This window comes from Pan paniscus, chromosome 3 (assembly GCF_029289425.2).
Source record: "Pan paniscus chromosome 3, NHGRI_mPanPan1-v2.0_pri, whole genome shotgun sequence".
NCBI lineage: Eukaryota > Metazoa > Chordata > Mammalia > Primates > Hominidae > Pan > Pan paniscus.
In genome coordinates, this window is record NC_073252.2 from 143,636,161 (window position 1) to 143,662,436 (window position 26,276).

Below are 26,276 nucleotides of genomic sequence, written 5' to 3' on the forward strand. Positions count from 1 at the left end.
TAAAACATATCTCCCTACAGGACTAGCTCTTTGTCAGGAAAGGAAGCTGAGGACTATGGCAGGGGCATGGGAGGAGAAGGAAGCCCACCCAACGGCCCATCTGCTAATGAGGAAGGGAGGAGGGAGGGAGACAACTGCTATCTGGAGCTCGAAGACATTATTAATACATGATTATGCTGGAGACAGGATAATAATCCAACTGGATTGGAAATTCTCAGAGGGCAGGACCATATCTTACATTTCCTCTGCATTCTCTGCAGTGCTTGGTAGAGTACTTAACACACGGTAAGCACTCAGGACATACTGGTTCATTATTTGAGTGGTCTCTACAGGCAATTTAGGTAGATTCTGGAAGGGCGGATGCTGGTCCCAGCTCCATCACCTTGTCAGGCTGGAGCTGGACACCCTAGCCTGGGCCTCTCTGTGGCTCGGTTTCTCCATCCTTTGCAGTGAGGCTATGCTACCACCAACCCTCCTGGCTGTCCAGAGGGGCCACGAGGAGTGGTGAGGCCATGTTAACAAACTCTGCTGAGCCTCTCTTTTAGAAGCTGCCAGGCTGGAGTCAGTGGCTTATATGAGAACTGTAGCGTGTTTGCTCTCTTTCCACAAAGAATGCAGATGCAAAAGTGGCTGCCTCAGCTCTTGCTTGGCTCCTGCAGGGCAGGGCTCAGGAGTGGACTGTCCTCGGAGGGTCTGGAGAGGTGTTCAGCAGAGCCCAACACAACCAAGTGCACCGTGCACGGCCTCCTCAGCGCCAAGCTCGCCGTTAGCCTTTGAACCTCAGCTCACAGAAGAGTGCACACGAGAGAAATATAAAGCCCATTCCCAGGTCAGGTGCACACACAACCCCTACGCCAAGCTGGGCCTTACCTAGAGGAGTCTGAAACTCACCACTGTCCTGAGCTACGGCAAAAGAAAAATAATAGTATAATCTTATTTGATCTGCATTATGAACAGGATATAGAGTACAAGCAGTTCCATCACAGAAAAGCAATTTAGACATCAGCAGTCTGTTTCATTTTAAGGACATTTCTGTGACCCACAGCTCAATCTTTCTTTCACTGCTCAGGCAAAGTGCTAAGGGTTTTCCGTGCTCCCGTTATTTTCTTAAAGACACTCTCTCAGGCAAATTAATTCTCTGATATGGCAAAGGAAACAAAACAAAACAAAACAAAGACTCACTGTATAGCCAGAAGGCATTATCAATTTTTTCAAAGTATTCTTCTACTTGGTCATCCTAGAACATAAACTATTACACAGGGGACGGTTAGCACCGCACGGGAAGTGTCTGTACCAGCAAAAGCATCAGAATTCACTGTGCATTCTCCCCAATGGCTTCAGAGGCTGGGGACTTTGGAGGTCCCTGAGGAAAGGCGAACTGGCAAAGCCACAACTGGCAGGGGCTGCAATGTTCATGGGTGTGACTGGGCTACTGGGAAGGGCAGTGAGCACTGGTCCAACCACAGAAAAACATGGTTCTGGTGTTTCTCTTTTTAAAATGAGAGCACACAAATATTTATAAAGGGACAGTGGGAACAAACCAAATCAAATCCCCAAATAAGCTCTTCCTAGGCATTTCCCATCTACTGGTTTCCTTGAATTATAATCACCCCCTCCCCAATCCCTTCTGCCCTCCCCTCCCCCTCCCCCAAGAGTGAAACGAAATGGAGTTCAACGGAGGTCCTGCTGTTCCCTGACTCTTCTATGTGGGGGAGTTTTTGAGGAGGCAGGGGCCTGGGGGGACCCAGCCTGCACTGACCCCAACACTCCACTCCCAGGGTCTTTTCCATCTCTCCCTTCCTCACCCATCTGGGGGAGTCATGCCACCTCTCTGGCAGGTTGTGCGTTTCAATGACGAACATGTTTTAAAACAAAAGGTTTTTTCCCCCTTGTGTTAAGTAAAATGTAATTTTTCATTCAACATGATCGCTTAGCTGAGAATTAGTAATTATGCCTTGAAAACTGTGTCTTTCTGTGTCCTCCTACCTGTGCTGCTTTCTCTTTACCAGACCCTAAGTGCCTTGTGAACAGGGACTCTGATTTCCCTGTGTAGATGAGGTAGTACTAGGACATACATTTCTTGAGGGTGGAAATGGTGTTTTATTCCTGTGTGCCTGTTGGCACCTATTATCAAGCCAGACACACAGTATGTTTGATATTAGTTGATTGGTCTCACTTGAGACCAAAGGGCCTCTTGAAAATACTGGTTAAAGATGATGCTCGTTGTCTAGATCTTGGGAAGAAAACATCAGTATGTTTGCAGGAGGATCATGAAGCACATGATCGTTGCATGAAAAATGTTGCTTCCTGCCTGTTCAAACTGTCCAATTTTGGAGGGTGGGGTGGTTGCAATGCTTACTTAAAGGATATGTAGCAAGCCATCGGAAAAACAGAGAAGGTGAATCTCAGTCACAGTATGATTTATGCTTGGGGACACTAAGCCCTGAGTCCATTAAAATCAAGTCTGAAGAAAACTCAAGCAGTGTAGTCTATTCTTGAATGCTGGGTTGTTTCAACGTGTCTTTTTTCTTGCCCTGAATCCCGGGATATTTGCAAAATGGATTCTCCTACTGACATCTGTTGACACCCTAGGGGGACAGGTCTAATTCAGTCCAGCTAAAGGCAGCAGGGGTTCCTGACTAACTCCCCTCATACCAAGCTCCCCTTCTCCATGACTCCCAAAACCTTCACGGGAAGGGACGGGGTAGGGAAGGGGAAAGGGTATTTAATAACAACGCAGTAAAAGGTTCTGTACTTGCTTTCCTTACTTGAGCCCACCGGTGGGGACAGTGTGGCATTTCTTATGCTCCAGCAGCTGTTCGGGGGTCTTCATGAACTTGTGGCACACATCACACTCAAACATCCGGGTGATGAGGTGTATCTGCAGATGACGCTCAAACATGTTCTTCGTCTTGCAGACAAAGTTGCAAAAAACACATTCGAACCCTGCAAGGACCGAAGCTGGGTATAGAGGTGCACAGGGCAGCGGGGAGAGGAGGGCAGGAGTGGAGCCAAGCTCCTCCCCACTCCCTCCCGCCTCCTCCGACGCCCGACAGCTATACCCTTCCAGGCACTGTTCCCCATATCTCTGTGCTAAAAGGAGTTAAATGTACAAACATCGGAATCAATGTCACCCTCCCCATCCTTCCACCCCCTACTCGGATTCAAATTAAGCCAAAAGAAATACAAACTTTAGGTGAGGCCCAGCATACTGCATCCTGGGCCTATTATCAGTTTTTGACATCGCTCCTGTGCAGGGCTTATTCTCAAGAATGGGTCATCCTGGGTGCGGAGGGTTGAGCAGGCTCACACCCACCTCCTCCTTACCTTTCTCTGGCTTTTCCTCACTGTTCAGTGAGGGCTGGCTCCCAGGCATGACAGAGATGACCAGCAGATTGTTCCCGCCCTTGTTTTTCTGGGAGCCATCTGAATCATCTTTGCTGTTGGCTGAATCACTCAGAGCTGAGAGGGAGGATGAAGAGGGGCTATTTGATTCGCTGGGGGTCTTCCTGTCTTCCCCTGAAAAATAAGCAAATAACCTAGTCTGTTAATGAGATGAAAATCCTCAGAATTATAGCAACTGAGGGTGACGAGTTGAGTCTCATGGATGCATCATCATTCTGGGGGCACAGGCTCATGTCCCCAGCTCCCCCACTGCTGGGGGATCCCAGGTCCTAAGGCACCTACCTCCTTTGTGGTACTGGGGGCCAAGAGCAGGCATTCATTAATTTGACAAGTGTTTATTAAGGTCTTACATGAATTAAAATAAAATGACAGTAATAGCAAAGACATACTAAACATGTTACCATGTTCCAGGAACTGTATTATACTTTAAATTATCTCATTTTGTTTTTTCAAAAATCCTATGTGGCACAACTGTTATCAGCCCCATTTTACGATGAGGGAATGGAGTCACAGAAAGGTTAATCTGGCCTAGATCATATGGCTGGGAAGTGGTGGAGAAGAGGTTTGAGTTCGTCTGACTCCAGGGTCCATGCTCTTCATCAGTACTCGGGACCCTCTCCCTCAAAGCCAGATACAAACAAGTCAGCTGGCCATTAAAATCTAGTGTCAGAAGACTTCTGCTTCTACTCAAGAGAGCGCGTCAGGGACTGGGTTTACCATTACTACTAACAACTGAAAAAAATCAGACAAAATATACCAAATGCTAGTTTTCATATCACTGGATGTTAGGCAATGAAGAAAAGTGGCCCCTGAGAGACAGGAAACAAAAGAGGTGAGCCATATGACTGATCAGTTTCCTGCCTTGAGACTCTCCAGGCTTCATTGCAGAGAGGAGGAACCAGGTGGAACCTGACAGACTCCGAGTGGAGGATACAGAGCTGAGGGTCTGGCCAGATTTTGCAGGACGGAGTATCAGAGAGGAAGGGGCAGCACAGAAGAACAACCCCAGAGACACAGAGAGGGTCCCCCTTGAGTATTCAGCAAAGTATGGATCACAGCACGGGGGTGAAGAAACTACCCATAGTTGGAGGGGGAAAAGCCACCTGAAAAGCTTAGAGAACAGTGCCCGGCACTCAGAGAGGGCTAGAAATAATGCCTGTTTCCACCAGTCAGATTGGAAAAACACAATTTACAGGGCATTAGGTAGAAAACTAAGAAAGGTCTCTTAGTAGTGGGTTAAACCTAGATAAATCACTGCCTAGTGATCTAGACCCGCCAAAGAATCATGAAAGCAAGACCCCAAAGGAACGAGGTTTCCAGGTAGCTATCTGCATCCTAAAACAAAGGTCAAGAGTATGTATAGGAATATAAAATATTAAGCACCCAACATGGTAAAAACCACAATGTCTGCATCCAAAGGTGATCAGATGTGCAAAAAGATAAACACAATTCGAATTGAGAATAATCAACCAATCAAAGGTGACCCAGAACAGACATTGTCTAACACCAGCAGTGTCTATTACCAGCAGTAATCCCATTAGACATGGCAGAGGAAAAGATGAGTAAACCTGAAGATAATAGCTATAGAAACTATCTGAAATGAAACAGAAAGGAATCTCCCCAAATGAAAAGAGCATCAGTGAACTGTGGGATGCCTTTGGGAAGCTTAAAATAAGTTTAATTGGAATCCCTGGTGGGGTGGGGAGGGTGGAAATTTGAAATGGCCAAAAATTTTCCAAATTTGAGGAAAATCATAAACCCATAGATCCAAGAAGCTCAATGAACCTCAAGCATAAGAAACACGAAGAAACCTATACAAAAAAAATCATAAATTGTTCAAATCAGTGCTAAAGAACAAAATCCTGAAAGTAGCCAGAGGAAGAAAGATATGTTATGTGCACAGGAACAAAAACAAGGATGACAGTGGATTTCTCACTGGACACTATGCAAGTAAGAAGACTGTAAAGCAACATCTTTAAAGTACTGAAAGATACACTGTCAACCTAAAATCTTATACCCAGTGAAAATATATTTCAAAAATGAAGGCAACAAACAAAAGCTCACATTAAAACAAATGAAGGAATTCATCACCAGCAGACCTGAATTACAAGAAATGTTCAAAGCCCAGGCAGAAGAAAATGAAACCAGATATAAAACTGATCTACACAAAAGAATGAAGAGGCTGGAAATAATAAATACATGGATAAATTCATAATTTTTAAATTATTGAAATGTCTTTAAAAGATAAAAGTAACATTGTTTAAACAAAAATAACTGTTTTGTAGGGTTTATAAAACATATAAGTAAACATATGACAATAGTATAAAGGCTAGGAGGAGAGAAATGGAAGTCTACTTGCGTGAGGTTCTTATACAACATATGAAGTGGTTTAATCGATCATTTGAAGTTTTACTGTGATAAACTAAAGATGTACTCTTTTTTTGGAGACAGGGTCTCACTCTGTTGCCCAAGCTGGAGTACAGTAACGTGATCCCAGCTCACTGCAACCTCCACCTCCCGGGTTCAAGCAATTTTCCTGCCTCAGCCTCCCAAGTAGCTGGGATTACAGGTGTGTGCCATCATGCCTGGCTAATTTTTGTATTTTCAGAAGAGACAGGGTTTCACCATGTTGGCCAGGCTGGTCTTGAACTCCTGACCTCAAGTGATCTGCCCACTTTGGCCTCCCAAAGTACTGGGATTACAAGCATGAGCCACCGTACCTGGCCTAAAGATGTACATTATAAACCCCAAGTAACTGGAGAGCTAGACTTTATTCCTGGTTCAAAAGACTTAAGAATGTTAAGATGTCAATTATCCACAGAATGATTTACAGATTCAACATGACCCCATCGTTTTAGGTTAGGGGAGAAAATATAGGGAGACTATTCTTCAATTATCTTCAAATCAGTTCATTAAGCAATCTAGTGACTGTAAATGTTAGAACCTAACTTCCTTTATTAGGAGATTAAATTAGCCAGGTGTGGTGGCATATGCCTGTAATCCCAGCTACTTGGGAGGCTGAGGCAGGAGAATCGCTTGAACCCATGGAGGCGGAGTTTGTGGTGAGTGGAGATGGCACCATTGTACTCCAGCCTGGGTGACAGAGCAAGACTCCGTCTCAAAATAAATAAATAAATAAATAAATAAATAAATAAATAAATATATATATATATATATAATAGGTATACAAAGTTTGGAAATAGAGCTGTAATGGTGGGTTACATCTAGAGTGTAAAATTATTGGTGTCATGTTTGTTTACTTTTATTCCATTTTCAAAATTTTCTGGAGTGACCATATTTTTAAAAGTTTTTAAAAAGAGAAAGGAAGAAATATGTACCCACTTACAATGTTTTCAAATCCTTTTCCTGTCAGAACTGCACTTAGGGTCCAGGGCAGACAACTCTTACTTCAGTTCACAATTTTAAAAATCTTGCTCCTATTAGAACTGCAAGTATGTGACCTCAGTCACTGACCATGAGGAGCAATGGTATATGACTTTAGACTACAGACTTCTCTCTTGGTACAAGAAAGCTATGTGACAACTAGTACCATTATTGCCATTTGCTTATCAGTATATATTTAACCAGCTTAGTTACATTTTCTAGGTAGAACATTTTCAGCGGAGACCCTGAATCCCTGATATTGCAACTCCATCTTCTAATATTCGCCTGTTGCAAGTGATACTTTTAAATTCATTTTTAGAATTAAAACATATTAATTTCAACTACCATCTCTAAACATAGATTCAAGTACCCTTAGGCTTAAGGCACCAGGCAGAAATACCTAAATTAATAAATGTATAAAGATACAACGTGCTGTGCCAGCCACTCTGTGATGCAGCCCAGCTTGCTCAATGTGTAATCCCTAGTCCAAACAGCCTCTCCTGTTTCTGTCCTCATCTTGTTTTGCTATGTCTGTGGAAAGAGCCAGGGTGCCCTTGCCAGCCAAGTCCAAGGCTAACTGTGACCCAAGTGGTCATTTACCTTCTTCAGCATCACAAAGATCTTGGTGAAGGACACCTGTGCACAGGTGATGCAACTTCACACATTAGGACAACCAGCTGAAGAGAACTTAAAAAACAAAACAAAACCCCTAAATATTGCACAATTTTAAACAGCACAAATTAGGAAATTGAAACCATAAAAAAAATTACCAATCATCTTGCTTCCTCAATACAGACACTGTTACATTTTAGAGTACTTTTCATTCTTAACAAAGTAAGCACTTCTACTTTTAAATTGTTTCCATTAAGGTTAAGAATAAAGACTCTAGATCCAGGCTGGGTGCCGTGGCTCACGCCTGTAATCCCAGCACTTTGGGAGGCTGAGGTGGGTGAATTGCCTGAGGCCAGGAGTTTGAGACCAGCCTGGCCAAATGGCAAAACCCCATCTCTACTAAAAATACCAAAAAATAAGCTGGGCGTGGTGCCCCATGCCTGTGATCCCAGCTACTCAGGGGGCTGAGACACGAAAATTGCTTGAACTTGAGAGGTGGAGGTTGCAGTGAGCCAAGATCGCGCCACTTCACTCCAGCCTCGGCAACAGAGTGAGACCCTGTCTTAAAATAAATAAATAAATAAATAAATAAATAAATAAATAAATAAAATAGATCAGAACATGTGAGTTTGAATCTCACTTCTACCACTTAGTAGCTGTATTATTTTGAACAAGGCACTTAACTTTGTGCCTCAATTATCTCATCTATAAAATAGGGATGATATCAGCACTTGCCTCATATGGTGGTTGTGATAATTAAATAGGTTTTTATATGTAAATCATTAAGAACAATGTCTGGATCATGGTAAGCATTATAGAAAATATTATTATTCTATTATAAAACATACATAATAAAATATAATAATGATAACTAATACTTTGTATTTTCCCATGCTATTTTAGATATTTGTACAGAGTTGGCTCTCAAAAAATTCATGAAAATATTTGCATTGTTTTAAATGATTGTATTATATCCATGGAGGGGATTATTCTACTTAAATAGTTCCTTAAAATTAAATTTAAAGGTAAAATTAATATTTCACCGATTGAATATTTTCCCATGAATAAATTCCCAGAGATGGGATTACTGGGTCACAGGGCATTACATTTTAAGCCTCTTGGTATATACAGCTTAATTAGTTTCCAAGGAGTTTTACAACTCCGCAGGGCAACAGCAATGTGAGTACCAGCATCATCCCAGCAACAGTGAGTATTAATATCAAATGTTCTCCTAACTTAACAGGTGGAATATAAGCCTCGAGTTTTAGCTGGACTGCCAGTGAGGCTGTATGTGTTTCCTTATGGTAAGTGGTTAGCTTTTATTTCCTTCATTGTGAATTGACTGCTCATGTCCTCATATCCTTTGCTAATTCTTCAATTAGAGGCCTAAAGGTTTTCTTAACAGTTTATAGGAATACTCTATGTAGTAAATATATTAACCTTTTATCATTTTTGTAAACACATTTTTTCAGACCCAGGTTTTGGTTTTGTTTCTCTTTTTCTGTTATTTTGCAAACTGAAGACATTTTTATGTGTCAGATCTCTCGATTGTTTTCATTTGTGCTTTATTTTATCACTTAAGCTTTTACAAATCCTTCTCGCTCTGGAAGCTTGATAAATATTCTATTTTCTTCAGGCTTTTCTAGGGCTGATTTGTTAATAGGGATTCTGTAAGTTATCTGGAATTTATTTTGGTGTCAATGTGAGGTGAGGTATTGATAGTTGTATTTTCCAAATAGCCATTCAGATTCCTCAATGCCATTTATTGCAACATTTAGAAATTGCAGCAAAATTTGCATTGAAGAAGTCACAAGCACCAGAGGGGATATTTTCCCCTTGTTGATATTCTCTGCAGGGACAAGACGCCAGACAGTGTGAGAAAGAAGGTGAGGAGGGATCACTAAGCGGAAATGCCTAATGAGAGGACAGTTCCTCAGGTATCCCTTTAACATACCACTCACAGGCATGCCTGGAGTAACACCAACCCATAAGAAAATGTGAGAAAGCATGGGTTCTGTAGGAGACTAAACAAAATGCGTGCTGTTGATTAGAGCTTATCCTGTAGATCACAACTTCACTTAGGTAACAAGATAGCGTGGCAGATTTCCTAAGGTACTGAAATAATAGGGGCCTTTTCCTAAGACAGGAAAATCAAATTAGAGAACAAGGCTCATAAAATTAGAGAATCTTAGGCCTAAGGGCATCTTCTGCGCATCTGAAAATATAGGGAACAGATGGAGGTCCAGAGAAGTTAACTGAGGTCCTACATTCACAATACTACTTATGGTACCATAGGGTCTAGAACCTGGATCGAGAATTCAGTGTGTGCTTTCCTCCATGCCAAGTAACTTCCACATAGATTACAGAAATAAGTCACTAGGACTCTAAGGTTCAAGCAAGGGTCACGTCTGAATAGTTTTCTTACTTAGCATGCACAAATGTGCACAGATGAGCTTGCACACAAATATATTCATTCACTGAAGGTACACTGATTCCCCACTTGTACTGTGTAGGGCCTGCTCCAGGTGCTGAGATACAGCAGTGACTTAGATAAGCTCCCTGTTCTTGGGAATATATACTGCTATATATGTCATATAACATATATATTGCTTTATACCATAACTTTGCAATAGTCCAACTTACTAATTTACAGATTTAGATTGATCTATTTTGGGTCAAACTGAAACATCTCAAAACTATACTAAATACAGGAAACCCTTGCTGTGAGACCATTAGCTTATAATGGGGGTCAGCAAACTACAGTCCTTGGGCTCAAATCAGCCTCCTGTTTTTATAAATAAAGTTTTATTGGAACATGGCCATGCCCACTCATTTGCATATTGTCTACGACTACTTTCAAGTTTCAACAGCCGAGTTGAGTAGTAGTGACAGAAACTGTATGACCTGAAAGCCTAAAATATTTACTATTTGCCCCTTTGAAAAAAGCTTGCAGGACCCTGGCTTATAAAATAGGTTTTAACCTTATTCTTAGAGCAGCAGCATTAAAGGCTCCTACTGAATTAAAAAAGAAACTTCTTTAATGCATTTCACTCTTGGGTGACTGTACTAACAAACAAGAATATTCTTTCCTGCTAGACAATGAGCCCTGAATCCTGCCACATCAGAGAGAACAAGATCTTTGCTTCATTCCCTGTGGTAATTACGAGGTATGTGTTTGCACTGGTTAGTTGTGAAGTTTCCACTCACGACAATTAAATGATGACAAGTCCAGCTTCTGCCTAGCCATATGGTTTCTATGGTTTCTATGGTGGTATGGGTGTGGAGGGGGCTTTGGAGCAGGATGGGAGGGAGGAAGGTTTTCAACTGGGTTCAGGTATACTTTGGAGTAAAGAGGGTTAGAACAAAGGTTAACAGAAAGGAGAAAAAAAAGACTATCTGAAAAGCCAGTGGTAATGGAAAAGAGTTTGGCCTTTTCCTCCATTAGCCACTCCAGAAATGCTGAATTTAATTTGTCTTCAACATGGGTTTCCCAGCTCACCTGCTGCCCACAGGCTAATGTGGTTACAGTCAGACAACTGACTGTAAAAATGGCACCTTCTCACTCGGCATAACGGCTCTCTGCAGACCTCCAAGTCATAGCTGCTCAATTTACTGATAAAAACAAGCTTTTATTACTGTTGGCACCACTGAGCCAAAGTGGCCAGAGAAACACAGAGAGATCCTCCTCTGCTGTGTACATCGTCAGCACAACTGTCAGGGAAATTCCCCTTCCCGAATCCTTCAAGTGCTGATGATGTGAGGGGCTGACCCAACACCCAGGGCTGGCAATCAGCAACATCAGCTCTTAATTTGTAAGCCCCGCAAATGCAGACGGAGCTCCTCCTCATTCTCACTTAATGACTCCTTGCTGGTATCATTTGTAACCATCACTTGTGAGAGTATAATTGCATGGTGAAGTCAGAATGTTAACATCAATAAATGGAAGAAGTTAACCAGAATGGCAAGAAGCTTAAATAACAGGCGAGCACTGGTGAAGCCTTGGCCATGGCCTAGACAGTGATGGGTTTGTTTCAGGAGAATCTGGTTTTCTTTGGCCGCGAACACACATGCCATACGTCATTAAGGAGAGCGTCAGGGCTGCAGTTTCACTGGAGAGGAACAGAGCCTACAGAAGTAGGTGTGTAGTGCCCTGGCATGGGAAAACAGAAAGGTTCGAAGCTCTGCCAAGTGTTTCTCGGGGCTGTCAGAACAGCAATGATACAGAGAGCAAGCTCTGGAATGAAAACTGTTCTGGGCTGAGTTTCAGTAGTCACTGAAACTAGTGACTACTGAACTAGTGACTGAAACTAGTGACCACAGCAACCCCTAGTTGCTGACCTTGGATGGAATATCTCACCTCTGTTAAGCCTGTTTCTTCACCTGTACTGTACAGTGTGATAACAATAGTATTCACTTAGAGGGTTGCTATGGGGCTTAAATGAGAGCCAGTGTGCAAAGGCGTAAGACTGGGGCATTGAAAGACTGTCACATATGGTGATAAGGAAGAGGATCAGGATGAGCAACAAGCAAAGAGCTCGGCACCTCTCAACCACATCTGAACTTGGGAGTCTTTCAGAGCAGTGGGGCACAAGGCATGCCAGGAAACAGTATTATGACTACAGGGAAATGTGGCTTTCATGCCTTGGGAAAGTCCTTCCTTCCATGGAAGGAAAAGGGCAATGTCTCAGGGCAGTGGGGATGCTTCGGCCAGGTGGCAGGTGCTCTGGGGTGCAGGGGATGGAGAAGGAGTGTGAGAAGGACAGACAGGAATGGTCACCTGTGTGCTTGGTGCCAATGTGAGTCTTTATCTCTGCTTCCTCCATGGTGACGAAGTCGCAGGCAGTGCAGCAGATCGAAAACATCCACTGCTCCTTGTCCACGTGGAGTGACATGTGGCTGACAAACTGGACATTGAGCTCGGTCTCAAATCCACACACGTGACAACTACATGAAAGGGTAAAAGAAAAGAGGGGGAGAGAAAAGGGTGACACATACTTCTAAATGTGGGCTGTCCATTTATACACAGTACACTCAAGAAAACTGGAATTTGAAACACATTTGTCTCTCCACCAAAAGGTTTTGCATTAGAAAATTCTTCTGCTTTCTGGGATGCCTCTAAAGTAGTCACTGTGCCAAAGAGACTAAGGGCCAGCATCATGTAACAATCACATATGTGTTATAATGATGCTAAATAATCATAAAGTTAATTTAAAACTATGGATTCCAGATGCTGCACATCACCTAATTGATTTCCTTTGGGCAAAGAGATGTGGGGTAGCATTGCCAAGGTATTTAGTGGTGCTGGTCCACCGATAAACTCGGAGAGCACCTCATAGTCCAGGAACCTCTCTCTGGCTCTGGAAACCTTCCCTAGTAGCAATGAAAGCACCTACACTTTGTTGTATGGCACTCCAAGCAAGAGGCTACTCTATCCGGGACAACTTCTGATAGAAGCCACCCACTGCTAGAGACATTTCCTGCAAAAGCAAGTTTCCACCAATCAGTATGGCAACTCTCTAGGACAAGATTTGACAGCCAGAAACTTGGGGGTTTTATGGCAATCAAACCAATATTGATTCATGATTGAATACAGAAATGAAACATAAAATCCACGTACTAAAGTGTGATACAACCATGGGGAAATACATAACGCCTTCTGGGCTAGTTCTCTGGGGTTCTCAGATTTATATTTCCTCAGCTTTTTTTTTTTTTTTTTTTAAACAATTCTTAGGGAGCAGCAACACACTCAGTTACAAAGGTTGGAGCTTCTGAGCTGAACAGACCTAAAAATTCATCATCCCCAGAGCCCGTCTCTGTCTGGAGCTCCACCCCAGAGAGCCACCTCTAAGACCATTTCTCTTTCAATTAATACTACCAGGGGCACCCAAACCAAGAGAGGAGTCTGTGCAACTGCAGGGCTCAATCTGAGCAAAGAAATTACTCAAATGAAGGCCAGGCTATGACTGAGAAAAGGGGCCTCGTGATGTATGCCCACAGCAGACAGGTAGGAAGTGTTGAAGTCAAGAGTCTGAGAAAGGCGGACTAGCATGTTCCATCTGCAACTCACCTGTAATAATAAGGATGTTTCTTCCCGTCACTGCCTTCAGAGGTGACGGCGCTGACAATGTCCTCGGTGTCTGTACTCACCAGCTTCACGGAATGGACGGTCAAGTGCTGGTTCAGATTTGCACGGCACTTAGCAGCATAGGGGCACAAGTGGCATTTGTATTTTCTTTCCTCTGGGGGAGAAGGAACAGGAAAAAGCCCAAATCGCTTTCAAAAAAGGAAGTCCCAACACCTTGCAAGAATCAGTTAAAGGTATCAAGGAAAGAATGGTTCAAGTCATATTTCAGATGGAGACAATGGTAATGCCTAGGAATTGTAAGTATCTAAAAGTCTTTACCCAGCGGGTCACTCCTGTATTAGTACTTCTAAATATAAAAGAAAATCTCCGGCTGGGCACTGTGGCTCACACCTGTAATTCTAGCAGTTTGGGAGGCTAAGACAGAAAGATCACTTAAGGACAGGAGCTCGAGACCAGCCTGGGCATCACAGCGAGACTCCATCTCTACAAAAAATTTTTAAAAAATTAGTCAGGTGTGGTGGCACGTGCCTGTAGTCCCAGCTACTTGGGAGGAGGAGGTGGGAGGATTGCTTGAGCCCAGGAGGTCAGGGTTACAGTGAACCACAATCACATCACTACACTCCAGCCTGGGTGACGGAGGTAAACCTTGTTTCAAAAAAAAAGAAAAAAAAAAAAAAAGTCCCAGGGCAACTAGAATAGATAACCTGCTTTTTTTTTCCTGGACACCCACAGCCCATTTTCCTGATAAGGTAAGCCCCACACAGGGCAAAAGAATATTCTGTGAGTGAGCAAGTGTGCATGTGTGTGTGTGTGTGTGTGTACCCCATGTGTCAGTCGTGGGTGAGTACTGAGCAGGGGAGGGGGAATAAAACACAGCATTTGCAGGACTACAGTGTAAAAGAGACCTCATCATTTTCCCTAAGCTCCTGGCCTGGGTCGGCCAAGAAATAAAAAAACTAATGAAATTAAGGGGAAAAAATGCTGCGTGAAATAATTTAATTGGAAATTTCATTTTACATAAATAAAATAAAGAATTTCAATTAATTTCTTAATGGAAACCCTCTCATAAAACTGACAAATGTTTCAGGATCGTTTCCAGAGTGGCATTCTGAATTCGTTTGATTAATCAAGCAAATTAAAGTAAAAGGAGCAGGCTTTGCTTTCATCACACAGATAAAGGTAATAGCAGAAGATGAAGGAAAGAACAACTCCAGTGTTCTATCCTTAATGCTTACTTGGTATTACTGTGCCTGGCTTAAAGGAAATACCTGTCTTCTTTAGTTCACAGAGAAGAACATGGAAAAAAGTTCTTCTCTACAAAATATGAGACCATTATTGTTATAGGTGGTCCCCAACATCTTGAAGCACTGGCATCTGGGCTCAGCAGGGTCAGGGGAGGAGCCCCACCATCCAGATAAAATGTGTTCTTTCTTTAGAAGTTTTGTGTTTGTATGAATAAGTGAGGTTGTTAAGTTTTGTTATTAAGGTTATGCATCCTCCATAAAGTGAAACTGTGGAGCTTTTTAAATCTTTTTCTATCATTTGGAAAGGTTTAATAACGTTGGAATTTCCTCTTCTCAAAAGGTTAGAAAGAACTTACCAGCGAAAATTTCTGGACCTGATGCCTTTATAAACGGTATGTCCTTCATAATTTTTCCAAATTTCCCTTTGGGAACTGACTGATTCAAGTTCCCTCCCCACTTTGGGTCAATTTTAGTCATTCTGTTTAAATGGTCTATGTCATCTAAGTGTTCAGCTTTTTTTCTTAGAGCTTCATTATTCTCCAATAATTCTTTAACATCTTCCACATTGATGATTAGGCTTCCTTTTTCATTCCTAACTTTGAGTATTTTTGCTTCATTTTCTTAATCAGGCTTAACAGGATTTATCTATTTTATGGCCATTTCTTTCTAGACTTTGTTGTTTTATCAATTCCTTAAGATGACCATTAAGTTCCTTTATTTTTGTCTTTCTCTAATTAAAATGTTTACCTCTATAAATTTTCCTCTGACTAGAGCTCTTGCTGTTTGCTCCAGGTTTACGTATGAAGTGTTCTCTATTTCATTCCTTTTAGATGTCTGTTATTTGAATTTTTATTTTCTCCCTTTTTCTTTGGTCCAATTAGGCAGGACATTTTATTGACCCTTACTTATTTAAAATTTCATTTAAGTATGCTCAGAGAATGTGACCTTATAAAACTCCACTTTTTTGAACATGTTAAAGTTTTCCTAAATTTTGTCTTTAGTCGAATTTAAAATTAAAAATATTAAAAATATAAAGAGAAAAGACACCAGTCTGGGCAGCATGGAGAAACCCCATTTCTACAAAAAACTTTTTGTTTTTTTTTGAGACTGAGTTTCGCTCTTGTCACTCAGGCTGGAGTGCAGTGGCACGATCTTGGCTCACTGCAACTTCCACCTCCTGGGTTCAAGCAATTCTCCTGCCTCAGCCTCCTGAGTAGCTGGGATTACAAGCGTGCGCCACCACACCCGTCTAATTTTTGTATTTTTAGTAGAGATGGGGTTTCACCACTTTGGCCAGGCTGGTCTCGAACTCCTGACCTCAGGTGATCCACCTGCCTTGGCCTCCCAAAGTGTTGGGATTATAGGCGTGAGCCATCGCGCCCGACAACAAAAACCTTTTTTTAAAAAAAATTAGCTGGGCATAGTGGCAGCGTGCACCTGTAGTCCCAGCTACTCAGAAAGCTGAGATGGAAGGATCACTTGAACCCGGGAGGCAGAGGTTGCAGTTAGCTGGGATGGAGCCACTGCACTCCAGTCTGGGTGACAGAGCGAGACCCTATCTTGGGGGAAAAAAAAGAAAAAATTAATCTTGTCCTATTAATACTTCCTGTCTTGCTTTTTAAATTTTGTGTGATGTACGAAATCTTTATTTTGAACTTTTCTTTATCATTTTGTTTTTTTGTTCCCTGTAAATAAGATATATCTGGATTATTTAAAAACCTGATTTCAGTGTAAAAATGGAAATGTTTGATTTTATTATTTCCATCTTGCTTTATGTTTACTACTGATTTTACCTTATGTCTTTTTGTCTTCAATTATTTTTGCTGTGTGGACTAAGTTACTATTTATTCCTCCTTGTTAACTTGGTTGCCTTCCCTTTCCCAACTCTCAGAACCAACCATATTTCTCCACAATTATACGTAAATAAAGGCAGAAGCTGTTTCTCCACCAAGGTGCCTTTTCCCTGGCTGCTCCCACCCACAACAATAAGATAAAACCAGTAAGATGGAGTGTGTCCCCCTGTCCTTCACTTTCAAGATGAACTCAATACATTTTTTTAACAGAGTTTAGGAATTTTACCTGAATAAACCTAAATTGTGTATATTTTCTCATCAGTCCTACCTGGAACTCAATGAACCCTTTCAATACAAACAAAAAAGCCTTTCCAAGGTCTTCTTTAAACATGCCAGAGAAAATGGCTTGAAAAGGTCAGCCATTCCCAGCACTTCCTGTAATGCCCCCCTTAGAGAAACTCAGCTTCCGGAGAGTAAAGAAGTTGGTGATGGAGCATAGAGGGCTGACAGCCCAGGCCCTACTCACTCACCTGTGTGCAGCGAGAGGTGTCGGGACAATGTCTGCTGTCGGCCAAACACTTTCCCACACACGTCACAGGGAAAAAGCTGGTCATTGAATTTCCAGGATGGTAATCCATTTCCTGCCTCTAGGACTATCTTTTCTGTTTCTGGGTGAAAAGAACAAAGCATCATGAGAAATAAGGCAACAAGAATACATTTTCTGTTAGTCAACATTCAGGATTTCAGCAGAGCCTTCTCTCTGAAGAATGTGGCTAGTAATTGCAAATGAGTCTCCGTAACTGGTTTTCCTGCTCATTTCCTGTCTCTAAGAAGGCCGTTCTTGAAAGCTGTGGTGGCAAGTGGATTCCGACCCCTGTCAATTCTTCAGTATTTTCTCTTTCATCACTAAAGACCAGCCAACTAACCCTCTAGTCAGTTGATAGCACTGTGCCTCGTATACAGCAGATACTCAATAAATACTTGTTAAATGAGTTGCCTGAGTTGCATGTTAAAATTCCAGAAATGTAGGCTCTTGCCACAAAGCAGTAAATAAAGAATTGTAGGCTGGGCTTGGTCACTTACACCTGTAATCCCAGCACTTTGGGAGGCTGAGGCGAGTAGATCACTTGAGCTCAGAAGTTCAAGACCAGCCTGGCCAACATGGTGAAACCTTGTATCTACTAAAAATACAAAGATTAGCTGGCGTGGTGGCGGGTGCCTGTAATCCCAGCTACTTCAGAGGCTGAGGCACGAGAATCACTTGAAGCTGGGAGGCGGAGGTTACAGTGAGCTGAGATCACGCCACTGCACTCCAGCCTGGGTGACAGAGTGAGACGCTATCTCAAAAACAAACAAACAAACAAAAAAGAATTGTAAATCTCAGATTCTGATGTGAAAATAAATGGTCCTATCCCTTGAAAGGAAATATGCTTTCATTCTCTTTAAGAAGAAAGCTTTGCTCTTCATTCCAGTTTGTGCAAAATCCTTAATGAGGAATTTGTGCTAAGTAGAATCAGTGATAACTACCGCACGCTGTGCCACAGAAAATTCCCTAATGCAAGAATGAACCAGAATTTCCCCCAAAGGTCTCATATTTGGGAAAACAGTGCCACAAGTTATCTACCCATAATTCATAGCCATGAATGAAATAAATGGACTTTAATACATTCTCTAATCGTCTTAAAGAGTTTTTATTTTCTCATTCTTATCCCTAGGATTACCTTTAATTTTCTAATCCATGTTTCTTCTTGTGGAACTGTACCAGATTATACAAACATTCCTCCTATGATAATGTCATAAAATAGGTGACAGAGAACACCAGAAAGAGAGAAGGAGACACTTCTAAAAGGACACTTGAATGGGCCACTGATAGGCTTTTCACCTCACTTTGAAGACCAAGACAAATGACACATTAAGTTAATATCTTGTCTTTTACCTCAGTAAATAATTGCAAATCTCCTTAAAGCTCAGTACTGCATTATAGAACTGGACACCATGTGGTGATAATTGAATGGTGGTAAGAACTTCTCCTAATCCACGCAGATGAAAATGCTCACGCTGGGCGCGGTGGCTCAAGCCTGTAATCCCAGCACTTTGGGAGGCCGAGGCGGGGGGATCACAAGGTCAGAAGATTGAGACCATCCTGGCTAACACGGTGAAACACTGTCTCCACTAAAAATACAAAAATTTAGCCGGGCATGGTGGCAGGCGCCTGAAATCCCAGCTACTCAGGAGGCTGAGGCAGAAGAATGGCATGAACCCAGGAGGTGGAGGTTGCAGTGAGCCGAGATTGTGCCACTGCACTCCAGCCCGGGCAACAGAGCGAGACACCGTCTCAAAAAAAAAAAAAAAGAAAAAAGAAAAAAAAAAAGAAAAAAGAAAATGCTCACAACATGGGTCAGAGATAACATCAGAAGAAAAAACTTTATTTCACACAATTTGGCTAAAACTGCTTCCCAAATACAGGCTTCCACCTGTATGTGGCTAAATCAATGGGATCAATTTTCATTGGAATAATTTGCCAGATAGGGAAGAAGAAACAAATATGAATATATGTCTGGAAACGGGAGGAGGGGAAATGATGGTGAAATTGCAATAATGTTCGCTGTGAGGCACCTGCCAGCAATCCCAACACTGATAAAGCACATGAATTGATTTATCTGTGTTTGTTAAAACATAGCACTTGGGGCCTCAGGAAGAAGGGTTGCTCTTATTAAAGTAGAAATGTGTGACTAAAAACCTCTAAAGGGGAAGAGGGCAGAAGTGTGGGTGAAGGGAAGTAAAAAAAAGGGAGTTGAACTTCTGAGGACAAGAACTACTCTTAAACGGCTGTCCTTGAGTCCACGCAGTGGGCATTTCAGCTGTGCATGAATTTCAGTATATCAGTAGCTCCTTTTAAGTGTATAACCAAAACAGCGCTTCAAAGAACAATAACGGTAATAATTATAAGGAGAGGTCAAGAGGGTACAGGGTCTCTTAATACATTCACAACAAGAATGAATGAATTGGGTCAAATATCAAATAAGTAGATGCAATTAAAAATAGATAAGCATCTTAATAATTCCTTCAAGTATCAGTCATGTACTCGAGAAGCTGAAGCATCATGAACTGTCTGACTCCGTCCACTGGTCTTAGAAAATGATGAAAGCTACCGAGGCTGTGCTGCAGCTGAGTGGGAAGAATCCCCGGAGCCGCAGTGAGGCAGGCAGTTGTCACAGGGCACCCATGACTGCTCAGCCACAGTCCCGCGCCCAACTCCAAGCCTCGTCTAGGAATCGCTGCTCTCCCCACCTCATGTTTGCATTTGCTACAGCAATCCATTTTCATTTTGCACACAGGAACAAGGCAACCACAGGCCATTTGGAGTCTTATCCCAGAACATGACCTCGAAATCACAGCTGGGTGGGGCCTGGCGGGAGAGGCAGTCGGGGGAGGAGTATTACTGTGGCAACACAAGACCTGAAGCAAAGGCCAGTTCCTTTTTCCAGGAGCTGAGATGAGATGAAGTTGAAATGGGGCTCAGCAAATGCCACACTCTCCTGCATCTCCTGTGAATGATGCCACCCAAGTGCCATGTGAGAAAATTTGGAATCTTTTTTGATTCCTCCCCCGACTCTCTTTCAACACATCCAATCAGTCACCAGAAGCTGGTGATCTTATGTAGGTCTTTCTAGACCTCACTGCCTTAATTGTGTCATCATCTTTCACCAACATTGTGGCAAAAGCCTCCAAAACAGGTTCTCTGCTATCAGACCCCTTCCAACAGCCCTTCCTCACCTCACAGATTCCAGAATGATCTTTCCCAGGCACAAATCTCATCATGTCTTGTTCTGTATGCCAAAGGCTCCTCAAGGCCAAACTTCTGGCTTCTGAGTCCTTCATGGCCTGGCTTTGGCCACCTCCCACCACCCGAATGCTTGGCAAAGTAGACTGCTTGACTTTTCAGGAACAAACAATTCCCTTTTAAGTGTCATTGCTTTTGAATCAACTGTTCCTCCACCAAAAGCTACTCCCTCAACTACTTCTGTATAATAAACTCAGACTCAATTTGAAGCCCTATCTCAGATTTCATCTCCTCGGTGAAGCCCTGCCCAGTTCCCAAGGTAGAGTTAGTCATTTCCCCTGCTCTGTTCCAGGGCACTTTTATGAATATTTCCGTTGTACCACTTTTCCTATTATATCACTTGTTTACATATCTTCTATAAGCCGTATATATATATATTCTGCATATAAAGCACCCAGCATAGTCCAACGTGAAGCAGTACTCAGTCAACACGTCCCCTGGCCTCCCTCCCCTGGGGTAAAGGTTTTGCATTATTTATTTGTGTATCCTCAGCATTAGCACAATCTCTGCTACATAAGAGGTGCTTAGTATATATTTGTTGAATAAATGAATGACTGAATAAAAGGGTCGAAGTGAGGTGAATAGACATTATTCTTATTTTATAGTAGGAAAGACTAATAATTTAGTAGCATTCATTAAGGCCTATGGCCAATTCAGAATGAAAAATCAGGCTACCTGCCTTTTGAATTGCTGTTTTAACTCAATTCACTAACTGCTTCCATGATTCTATTAGTGGAAATGTTTGCAGTCCTGAGCCATACTCCCAAAGGCTCTAAATTCTTACCTCTTCCCAATAGCATCAAGCCACAAGATGATTCTCTTTATGATGAACTCTGGCAGTTGCTATTTTCAGTTAACCCAACAGTCATTCTCAACTTTCCTTATCCCCTGCCTTCTCCAGCCATGGAAGCAGCTGGGGTAGCCATGTGCCAAAGTTCTGAGAAGGCTTTTGCGTTTCTGTTAAAACGAAGGATATGACTGGTATTGACCCCTTCTCTTTTCCAGCCTTGATCACAGAAGAAATGGCTGGGACTCTGGCAGCCATTTTGTGAATATAAGGCATGAAGACAAAAGCCAACTCCCAAGGATGGAGAAAGGGAAAGATGGGAAAAGTATAGGTCCTTGATGTGGTTTGGTTCTGTGTCCCTGCCTAAATCTCATGTCAAATTATAATTCCCAATATTGGAGTTGGGGCCTGGTGGGAGGTGATTGGATCATGGGGGTGGAGTTCTCATGAATGGTTTAGCATGGTCTCTCTGGTGCTGTTCTCATGATAGTGAGTTCTCACGAGATCTGGTTGTTTAAAAGTGTGCAGCACCTTCCCCTTCTCTATTCCTACTGCTCTGGCCATGTAACATGTGCCTGCTTCCCCTTCACTTTCCACTATGACGGAAAGTTTCCTGAGGCCTCCCCAGAAGCCAAGCAGATGCCAGCATCATGCTTCCTGTACAGCCTATGGAACTGTGAGCCAATTAAACCCCTTTCATTGTAAATTACCCAGTCTCAGGTATTTCTTGATAGCACTGCAGGAACTGAGTAATACAGTCCTCTGTGGCATTTCTCAGTAGCTGAATGAACGCCAGCAACCACCCACTTTTGGACTTTTTGTTTTGTGAGGGAAATAAGTCCCTGTTTGTTTCAGCCACCGTTGGTTGGGTTTTCTATTACTTATAATACTCTTAACTGAAGGCTCCTCCTATGGTTCCTCTTGGTCTTAGGACTTTGAACATTAGGTGCCACCTTTTGACAGGCTTTAATTCCCAAAATCCCCCATCCTGTGAAGAACTCTCCATATTCATTATCAACAGCAACAAGTGTACAGCCAGCTGAACACATTTCCATCTTAATTATCTTCTTCTGTTGGGAAAGAAAAACCTTAAAAGCTTCTTTTAGATTACTCAGGAATTTCCTTTAAAAAAACTTTTTATGCAGCATAATATATGTAAAAGAAAAGTGCACATATCAATAACTGCTTTTAAGTTAGTTCCAAAGTCACAAAACAGCTTGGAATATGGGTACCGTTTTTAAATTTTTGCTCTTCTTCATCTTGATTCCCACATCCCTTAGCATTTGTTTCATTATTTTACGTAGCTTGAATGTATACTTAAGATTCTCTTCATTTCTTTTTGAAATACTTGTCTAACGGTAACCTCTTTTTTTGTACAGAGTCTCATAGGATTTTGTCTCTTATAAAGCATTTTATTTCGTTTCACACTCTTATATTCTGATCCCTGGGATAACCATAAATTGCTTCCAGAAATTCCTGGCTACTTGGTATTATGTGATCAGATGTTTTTTCTCTACTTTTCCACCTATGATGTTTGCCTTGAATGCCATTTGGGCTTTTCCTCTTCCTTATATAGGTTTTTGTTTTAAATGAAGCAAATAGATGTGTAGGATTAAGCACTTTTGTCCTTACAGTATGGCTAGAAAAGTAGGAACACAGTGTAAGGAGAACGATCTCATCTTAGCAATCCCAAAACAAGGCTTTCAGCTCCTCCTGTTAATGGTGAACTGAGGCCTATCATCCATAATGATGAGGACTAGTTGGCCAAAATACAACAGAGCAAACTATGCTTCTTATAACCTAGTTATTCAAGGGGACATGTCTCATTTCATGCGTAGGTCCTGGGAAGATGAAACCCATCCAGCATGCCTCCAAAAACTTTCCTTAATTAAACCCATTCAGTAGAATTTAGGAAGGAGTTCTATCAAAATCTGCTTGACAATACATTATTATCAAGTAGAGCACTCAGTTATCTTCAGATCCAATTTGTTCATTTTCAGGAGGATAAAAATGAAGCATTATATTCCAGGACCTCTCCTGCCCCAGAGTAACCCACAACTGTTGCCCAAGGTTGGGCAACAGTTTCCACAGTAACTAAGTCTCTATCCTGCCCCAAATCTTAGTTCAAGGAGGAACCTGAACGATCATCTTGTTCAATGTATTCTGTTTTATATATAAGGGAACTGAGGCCAAGAGAACCGAAGTAATTACCCCAGGTAACCTGGCTAGTGACTCTGGGAGAGCAGAGACAGACCCACAGTGTCATTCAAGCTCTTCCAAGCCACATGAAATCAATGCCAAAGTCTACAAACAAACAAAGGAGGGATTTTTCTTCTCTTCCTGTTCTTTGGCTCTGAGTTTAATACTCTTGGTTACACATGTGCAGATTTAGCAACAATCCACAGACACTAGCACTTTTCTCCATTTCTGTTATTAAAAGTATAAGCCTAGAATATTTCCAGGCACAGAGATGTTAGAAACTGTAATATGTCAAAACTTACAATAAAGAAGGAACAAGAGGAAGATCAACTAGGGAAGTCCTAACAGCCAATCCTCTCTGAGGTAAACATGGTATTACTGAAGAAAGTTCCCTTGAACCTTTCATTGCCATTTGGGGAGCATTTTTGGTAAAATTAAACAAACAAACAGATAAGCAAAACCTCAAAAAACAACAGGGACAAAGGAAAAGACTTTAGTTTGTTTCCTTTCAATTTTAACATAATTTGACTCTATATTTGGTGTATTGTTTGGCTTTGTGGGCACATTTTACTGTGTGAAAAGATCCCTGTATTCCCTGACAAAACAGTCCTCTCAAAGAACCATCTCTCAACCTGATTTTGGTAAAAGAAATGCTAAGACAGAAGGCTTTATTTGGCGACAGCTGTAAGCAAAAGATTGGCCAAAATATGACCTCAATGCATAAATAACTGTTCAGATCAACTAAATCTCATTACTGAAGAAGAGGCTCTGGGGCCGCTTGGGTTTTCCATTGTGACATATGGTATTTTGATCACTTCTTTCTTTCATGATCAAGGCTGGAATGTTTTGAGGCATACCTCAAACTGAAATTCTGAAATCCTCTGTAGTCTTGGATAGGTTAAAACCTACCAGGTCATTTTCCATGCAGAAAGCAGAGGGCATGGAACTTTCTGGTCAGACTCCAGCCCTACTGGCTCTGTTCTTTGGTTTCATGGGTTCTGCATGGCCTCTGCTTAAAACAAGCTACCACCTTCTGAGGGCTGCTTGTGAAGCTAAGAGTCAGCTGTGGTTATGACTCTTTGGGGGTTAATATCTTTGTTCCAGTGCTTGCAGCTCGTCTGTATCCCTTTTTAATTTTTTCAGAGTCATTTCAATTTAGGGTTACTTGCCAACATCTACCGTTTTAGAATTTCCAGCTCAGAGGATCTATCTTGCAGTGTCACAGCTGTACTGGAACAGCAGCCACAATGCAGATGGCTGGCACTGGTGACCTGTCCCATCATTTCATTTACTACTGGTGACCCTGCACAAGATGCCAGAAGTGTTGCTCATGCCAGTCCTAACAGACTTACTAGGCTCCCTATGACCACCTCTCTGCAGGTCTTGGCAGAACCAACTTCCCCTTTAAGGACCATTACACTCACCCAAAGATTTCTGCTGGCCAAGGTGTTACCTCAATGAACTGCTAAGATAGAAGAATTGAGAAATAGTTTTTGTCGGCCGGGCGCAGTGGCTCAGGCCTGTAATCCCGGCACTTTGGGAGGCCGAGGCGTGTGGATCACAAGGTCAGGAGTTCGAGAACAGCCTGGCCAACATAGTGACACCCCGTCTCTACTAAAAATACACAAATTAGCTGAGCGTGGTGGCGCGCGCCTGTAGTCCCAGCTACTCGGGAGGCTGAGGCAGGAGAATCGCTTGAACCCGGAGGTAGAGATTGCAGTGAGCTGAGACCGCGCCATTGCACTCCAGCCCGGGTGACAGAGTGAGACTCCGTCTCAGAAAAAAAAAAAAAAAAAAAAAAGAAATAGTTTTTGTCAATCTGTGCTCAGTTAGAAACACTGGGTGGAGATTCTTTTTAGATGTAAGAGTTAACAGCCTTGATCTTCTTTGGGCTCATTTCAACCTCCAATGCTTAACAAACTTAGTAAAGTAGAATTTTGCATTACTACTTTCAGGGGGTCCATGCACAGGCCCTGGGAATATGAAACCTGTCAAGCATGTCTCCAAAAATTTTTATTAATTAAACCCATCTGACAGAATTCAGGTGACAGTTCTATCAAACTCTGTTTGACAGAGCATTAGATCAAGTAGAGGACTCTGATACTTCCAATCCAACTCCTTCATTTTCAGGAGGGCAAAAATGAAGCCCGACACTCCAGGACTTCTCAGACCCCAGGGCACCCCACATCTTGCACAGGGTCAAGAAACCGTTTCCACAGTAATTAAATCTCCATCCTGCCCCAAACCCAAGATCAAGGAGGAATCTTAACAATCATTTTTTTCAAAGTTGCTGTTTTACATATAAGAAAACTGAGGCCTAGAGAAACTGAGTAATGACCCCAGGTAACCTGCCTAGTGACTCTGGGAGAGCAGAGACAGACCCACAGTCTGCCTGCTCCTCTAAGCCATATGAAATCAATGCTAACTGCTTAGTAAACAGCTGCTTCTGAAAAATCATCCCAGGAAAACTGGGTAACCATTTTTTTTTGCTTAGTGCTAGGTAACAGCTTAAAAAATACTTACTGATTGATTTGTATCGTAAAGAACTGTGTTTTCTATATCTGGTTCTTTATGCAGGTCATATTAAATCAATAGTAGAAAACTGGACCTTGATTCTTTGGGTAACAGAAATGGCTAGTACTAGGTGCCCCTAATTCCAGTGAGGCTGATCACATAGAACTTGAGCACCATAGGGACCTTCTCTAAGCCTCCAAATGTAGATAGTCACTGCCAGAATCCAGGCCAATTGATGGTTGCCATTATAACAATATTCATTTTAAGAAAACCATATAACTTAATCCTTTACAAAATCCATGTATGAAAAGTTGGATGTTGCTTCTATGTTTTCCCTGTACTTGTACTTCCAAGATTAGTGGGATCCTCTATAAAACCTTATTGAATAAATGATATAATCACATCACCA

At 42.1% G+C, this 26,276-nt stretch overlaps 1 protein-coding gene across 9 annotated transcripts in view; it reads right to left on the bottom strand.

Moving 5' to 3' along the window:
- The window catches only part of ZNF827 (zinc finger protein 827), a 182,946-nt gene that overhangs the window by 4,584 nt on the left and 152,086 nt on the right, over positions 1-26,276 (bottom strand). For 3 of the 9 annotated variants that reach the window (XM_055111878.2, XM_014344757.4, XM_063603952.1), the window contains exons 9-13: positions 17,054-17,191; positions 13,469-13,640; positions 12,179-12,345; positions 3,328-3,519; positions 2,769-2,946 (exon numbers count right to left, since the gene is read on the bottom strand). In XM_055111878.2, coding sequence (XP_054967853.2) covers positions 2,769-2,946; positions 3,328-3,519; positions 12,179-12,345; positions 13,469-13,640; positions 17,054-17,191 — 847 coding nt within the window. Of the gene's footprint in view, positions 1-868; positions 904-1,182; positions 1,250-2,755; positions 2,947-3,327; positions 3,520-12,178; positions 12,346-13,468; positions 13,641-17,053; positions 17,192-26,276 lie in introns of those variants that run through there. The other 6 variants (XR_010112043.1, XM_063603954.1, XM_034959206.3 and 3 more) reach the window with 6 other exon arrangements.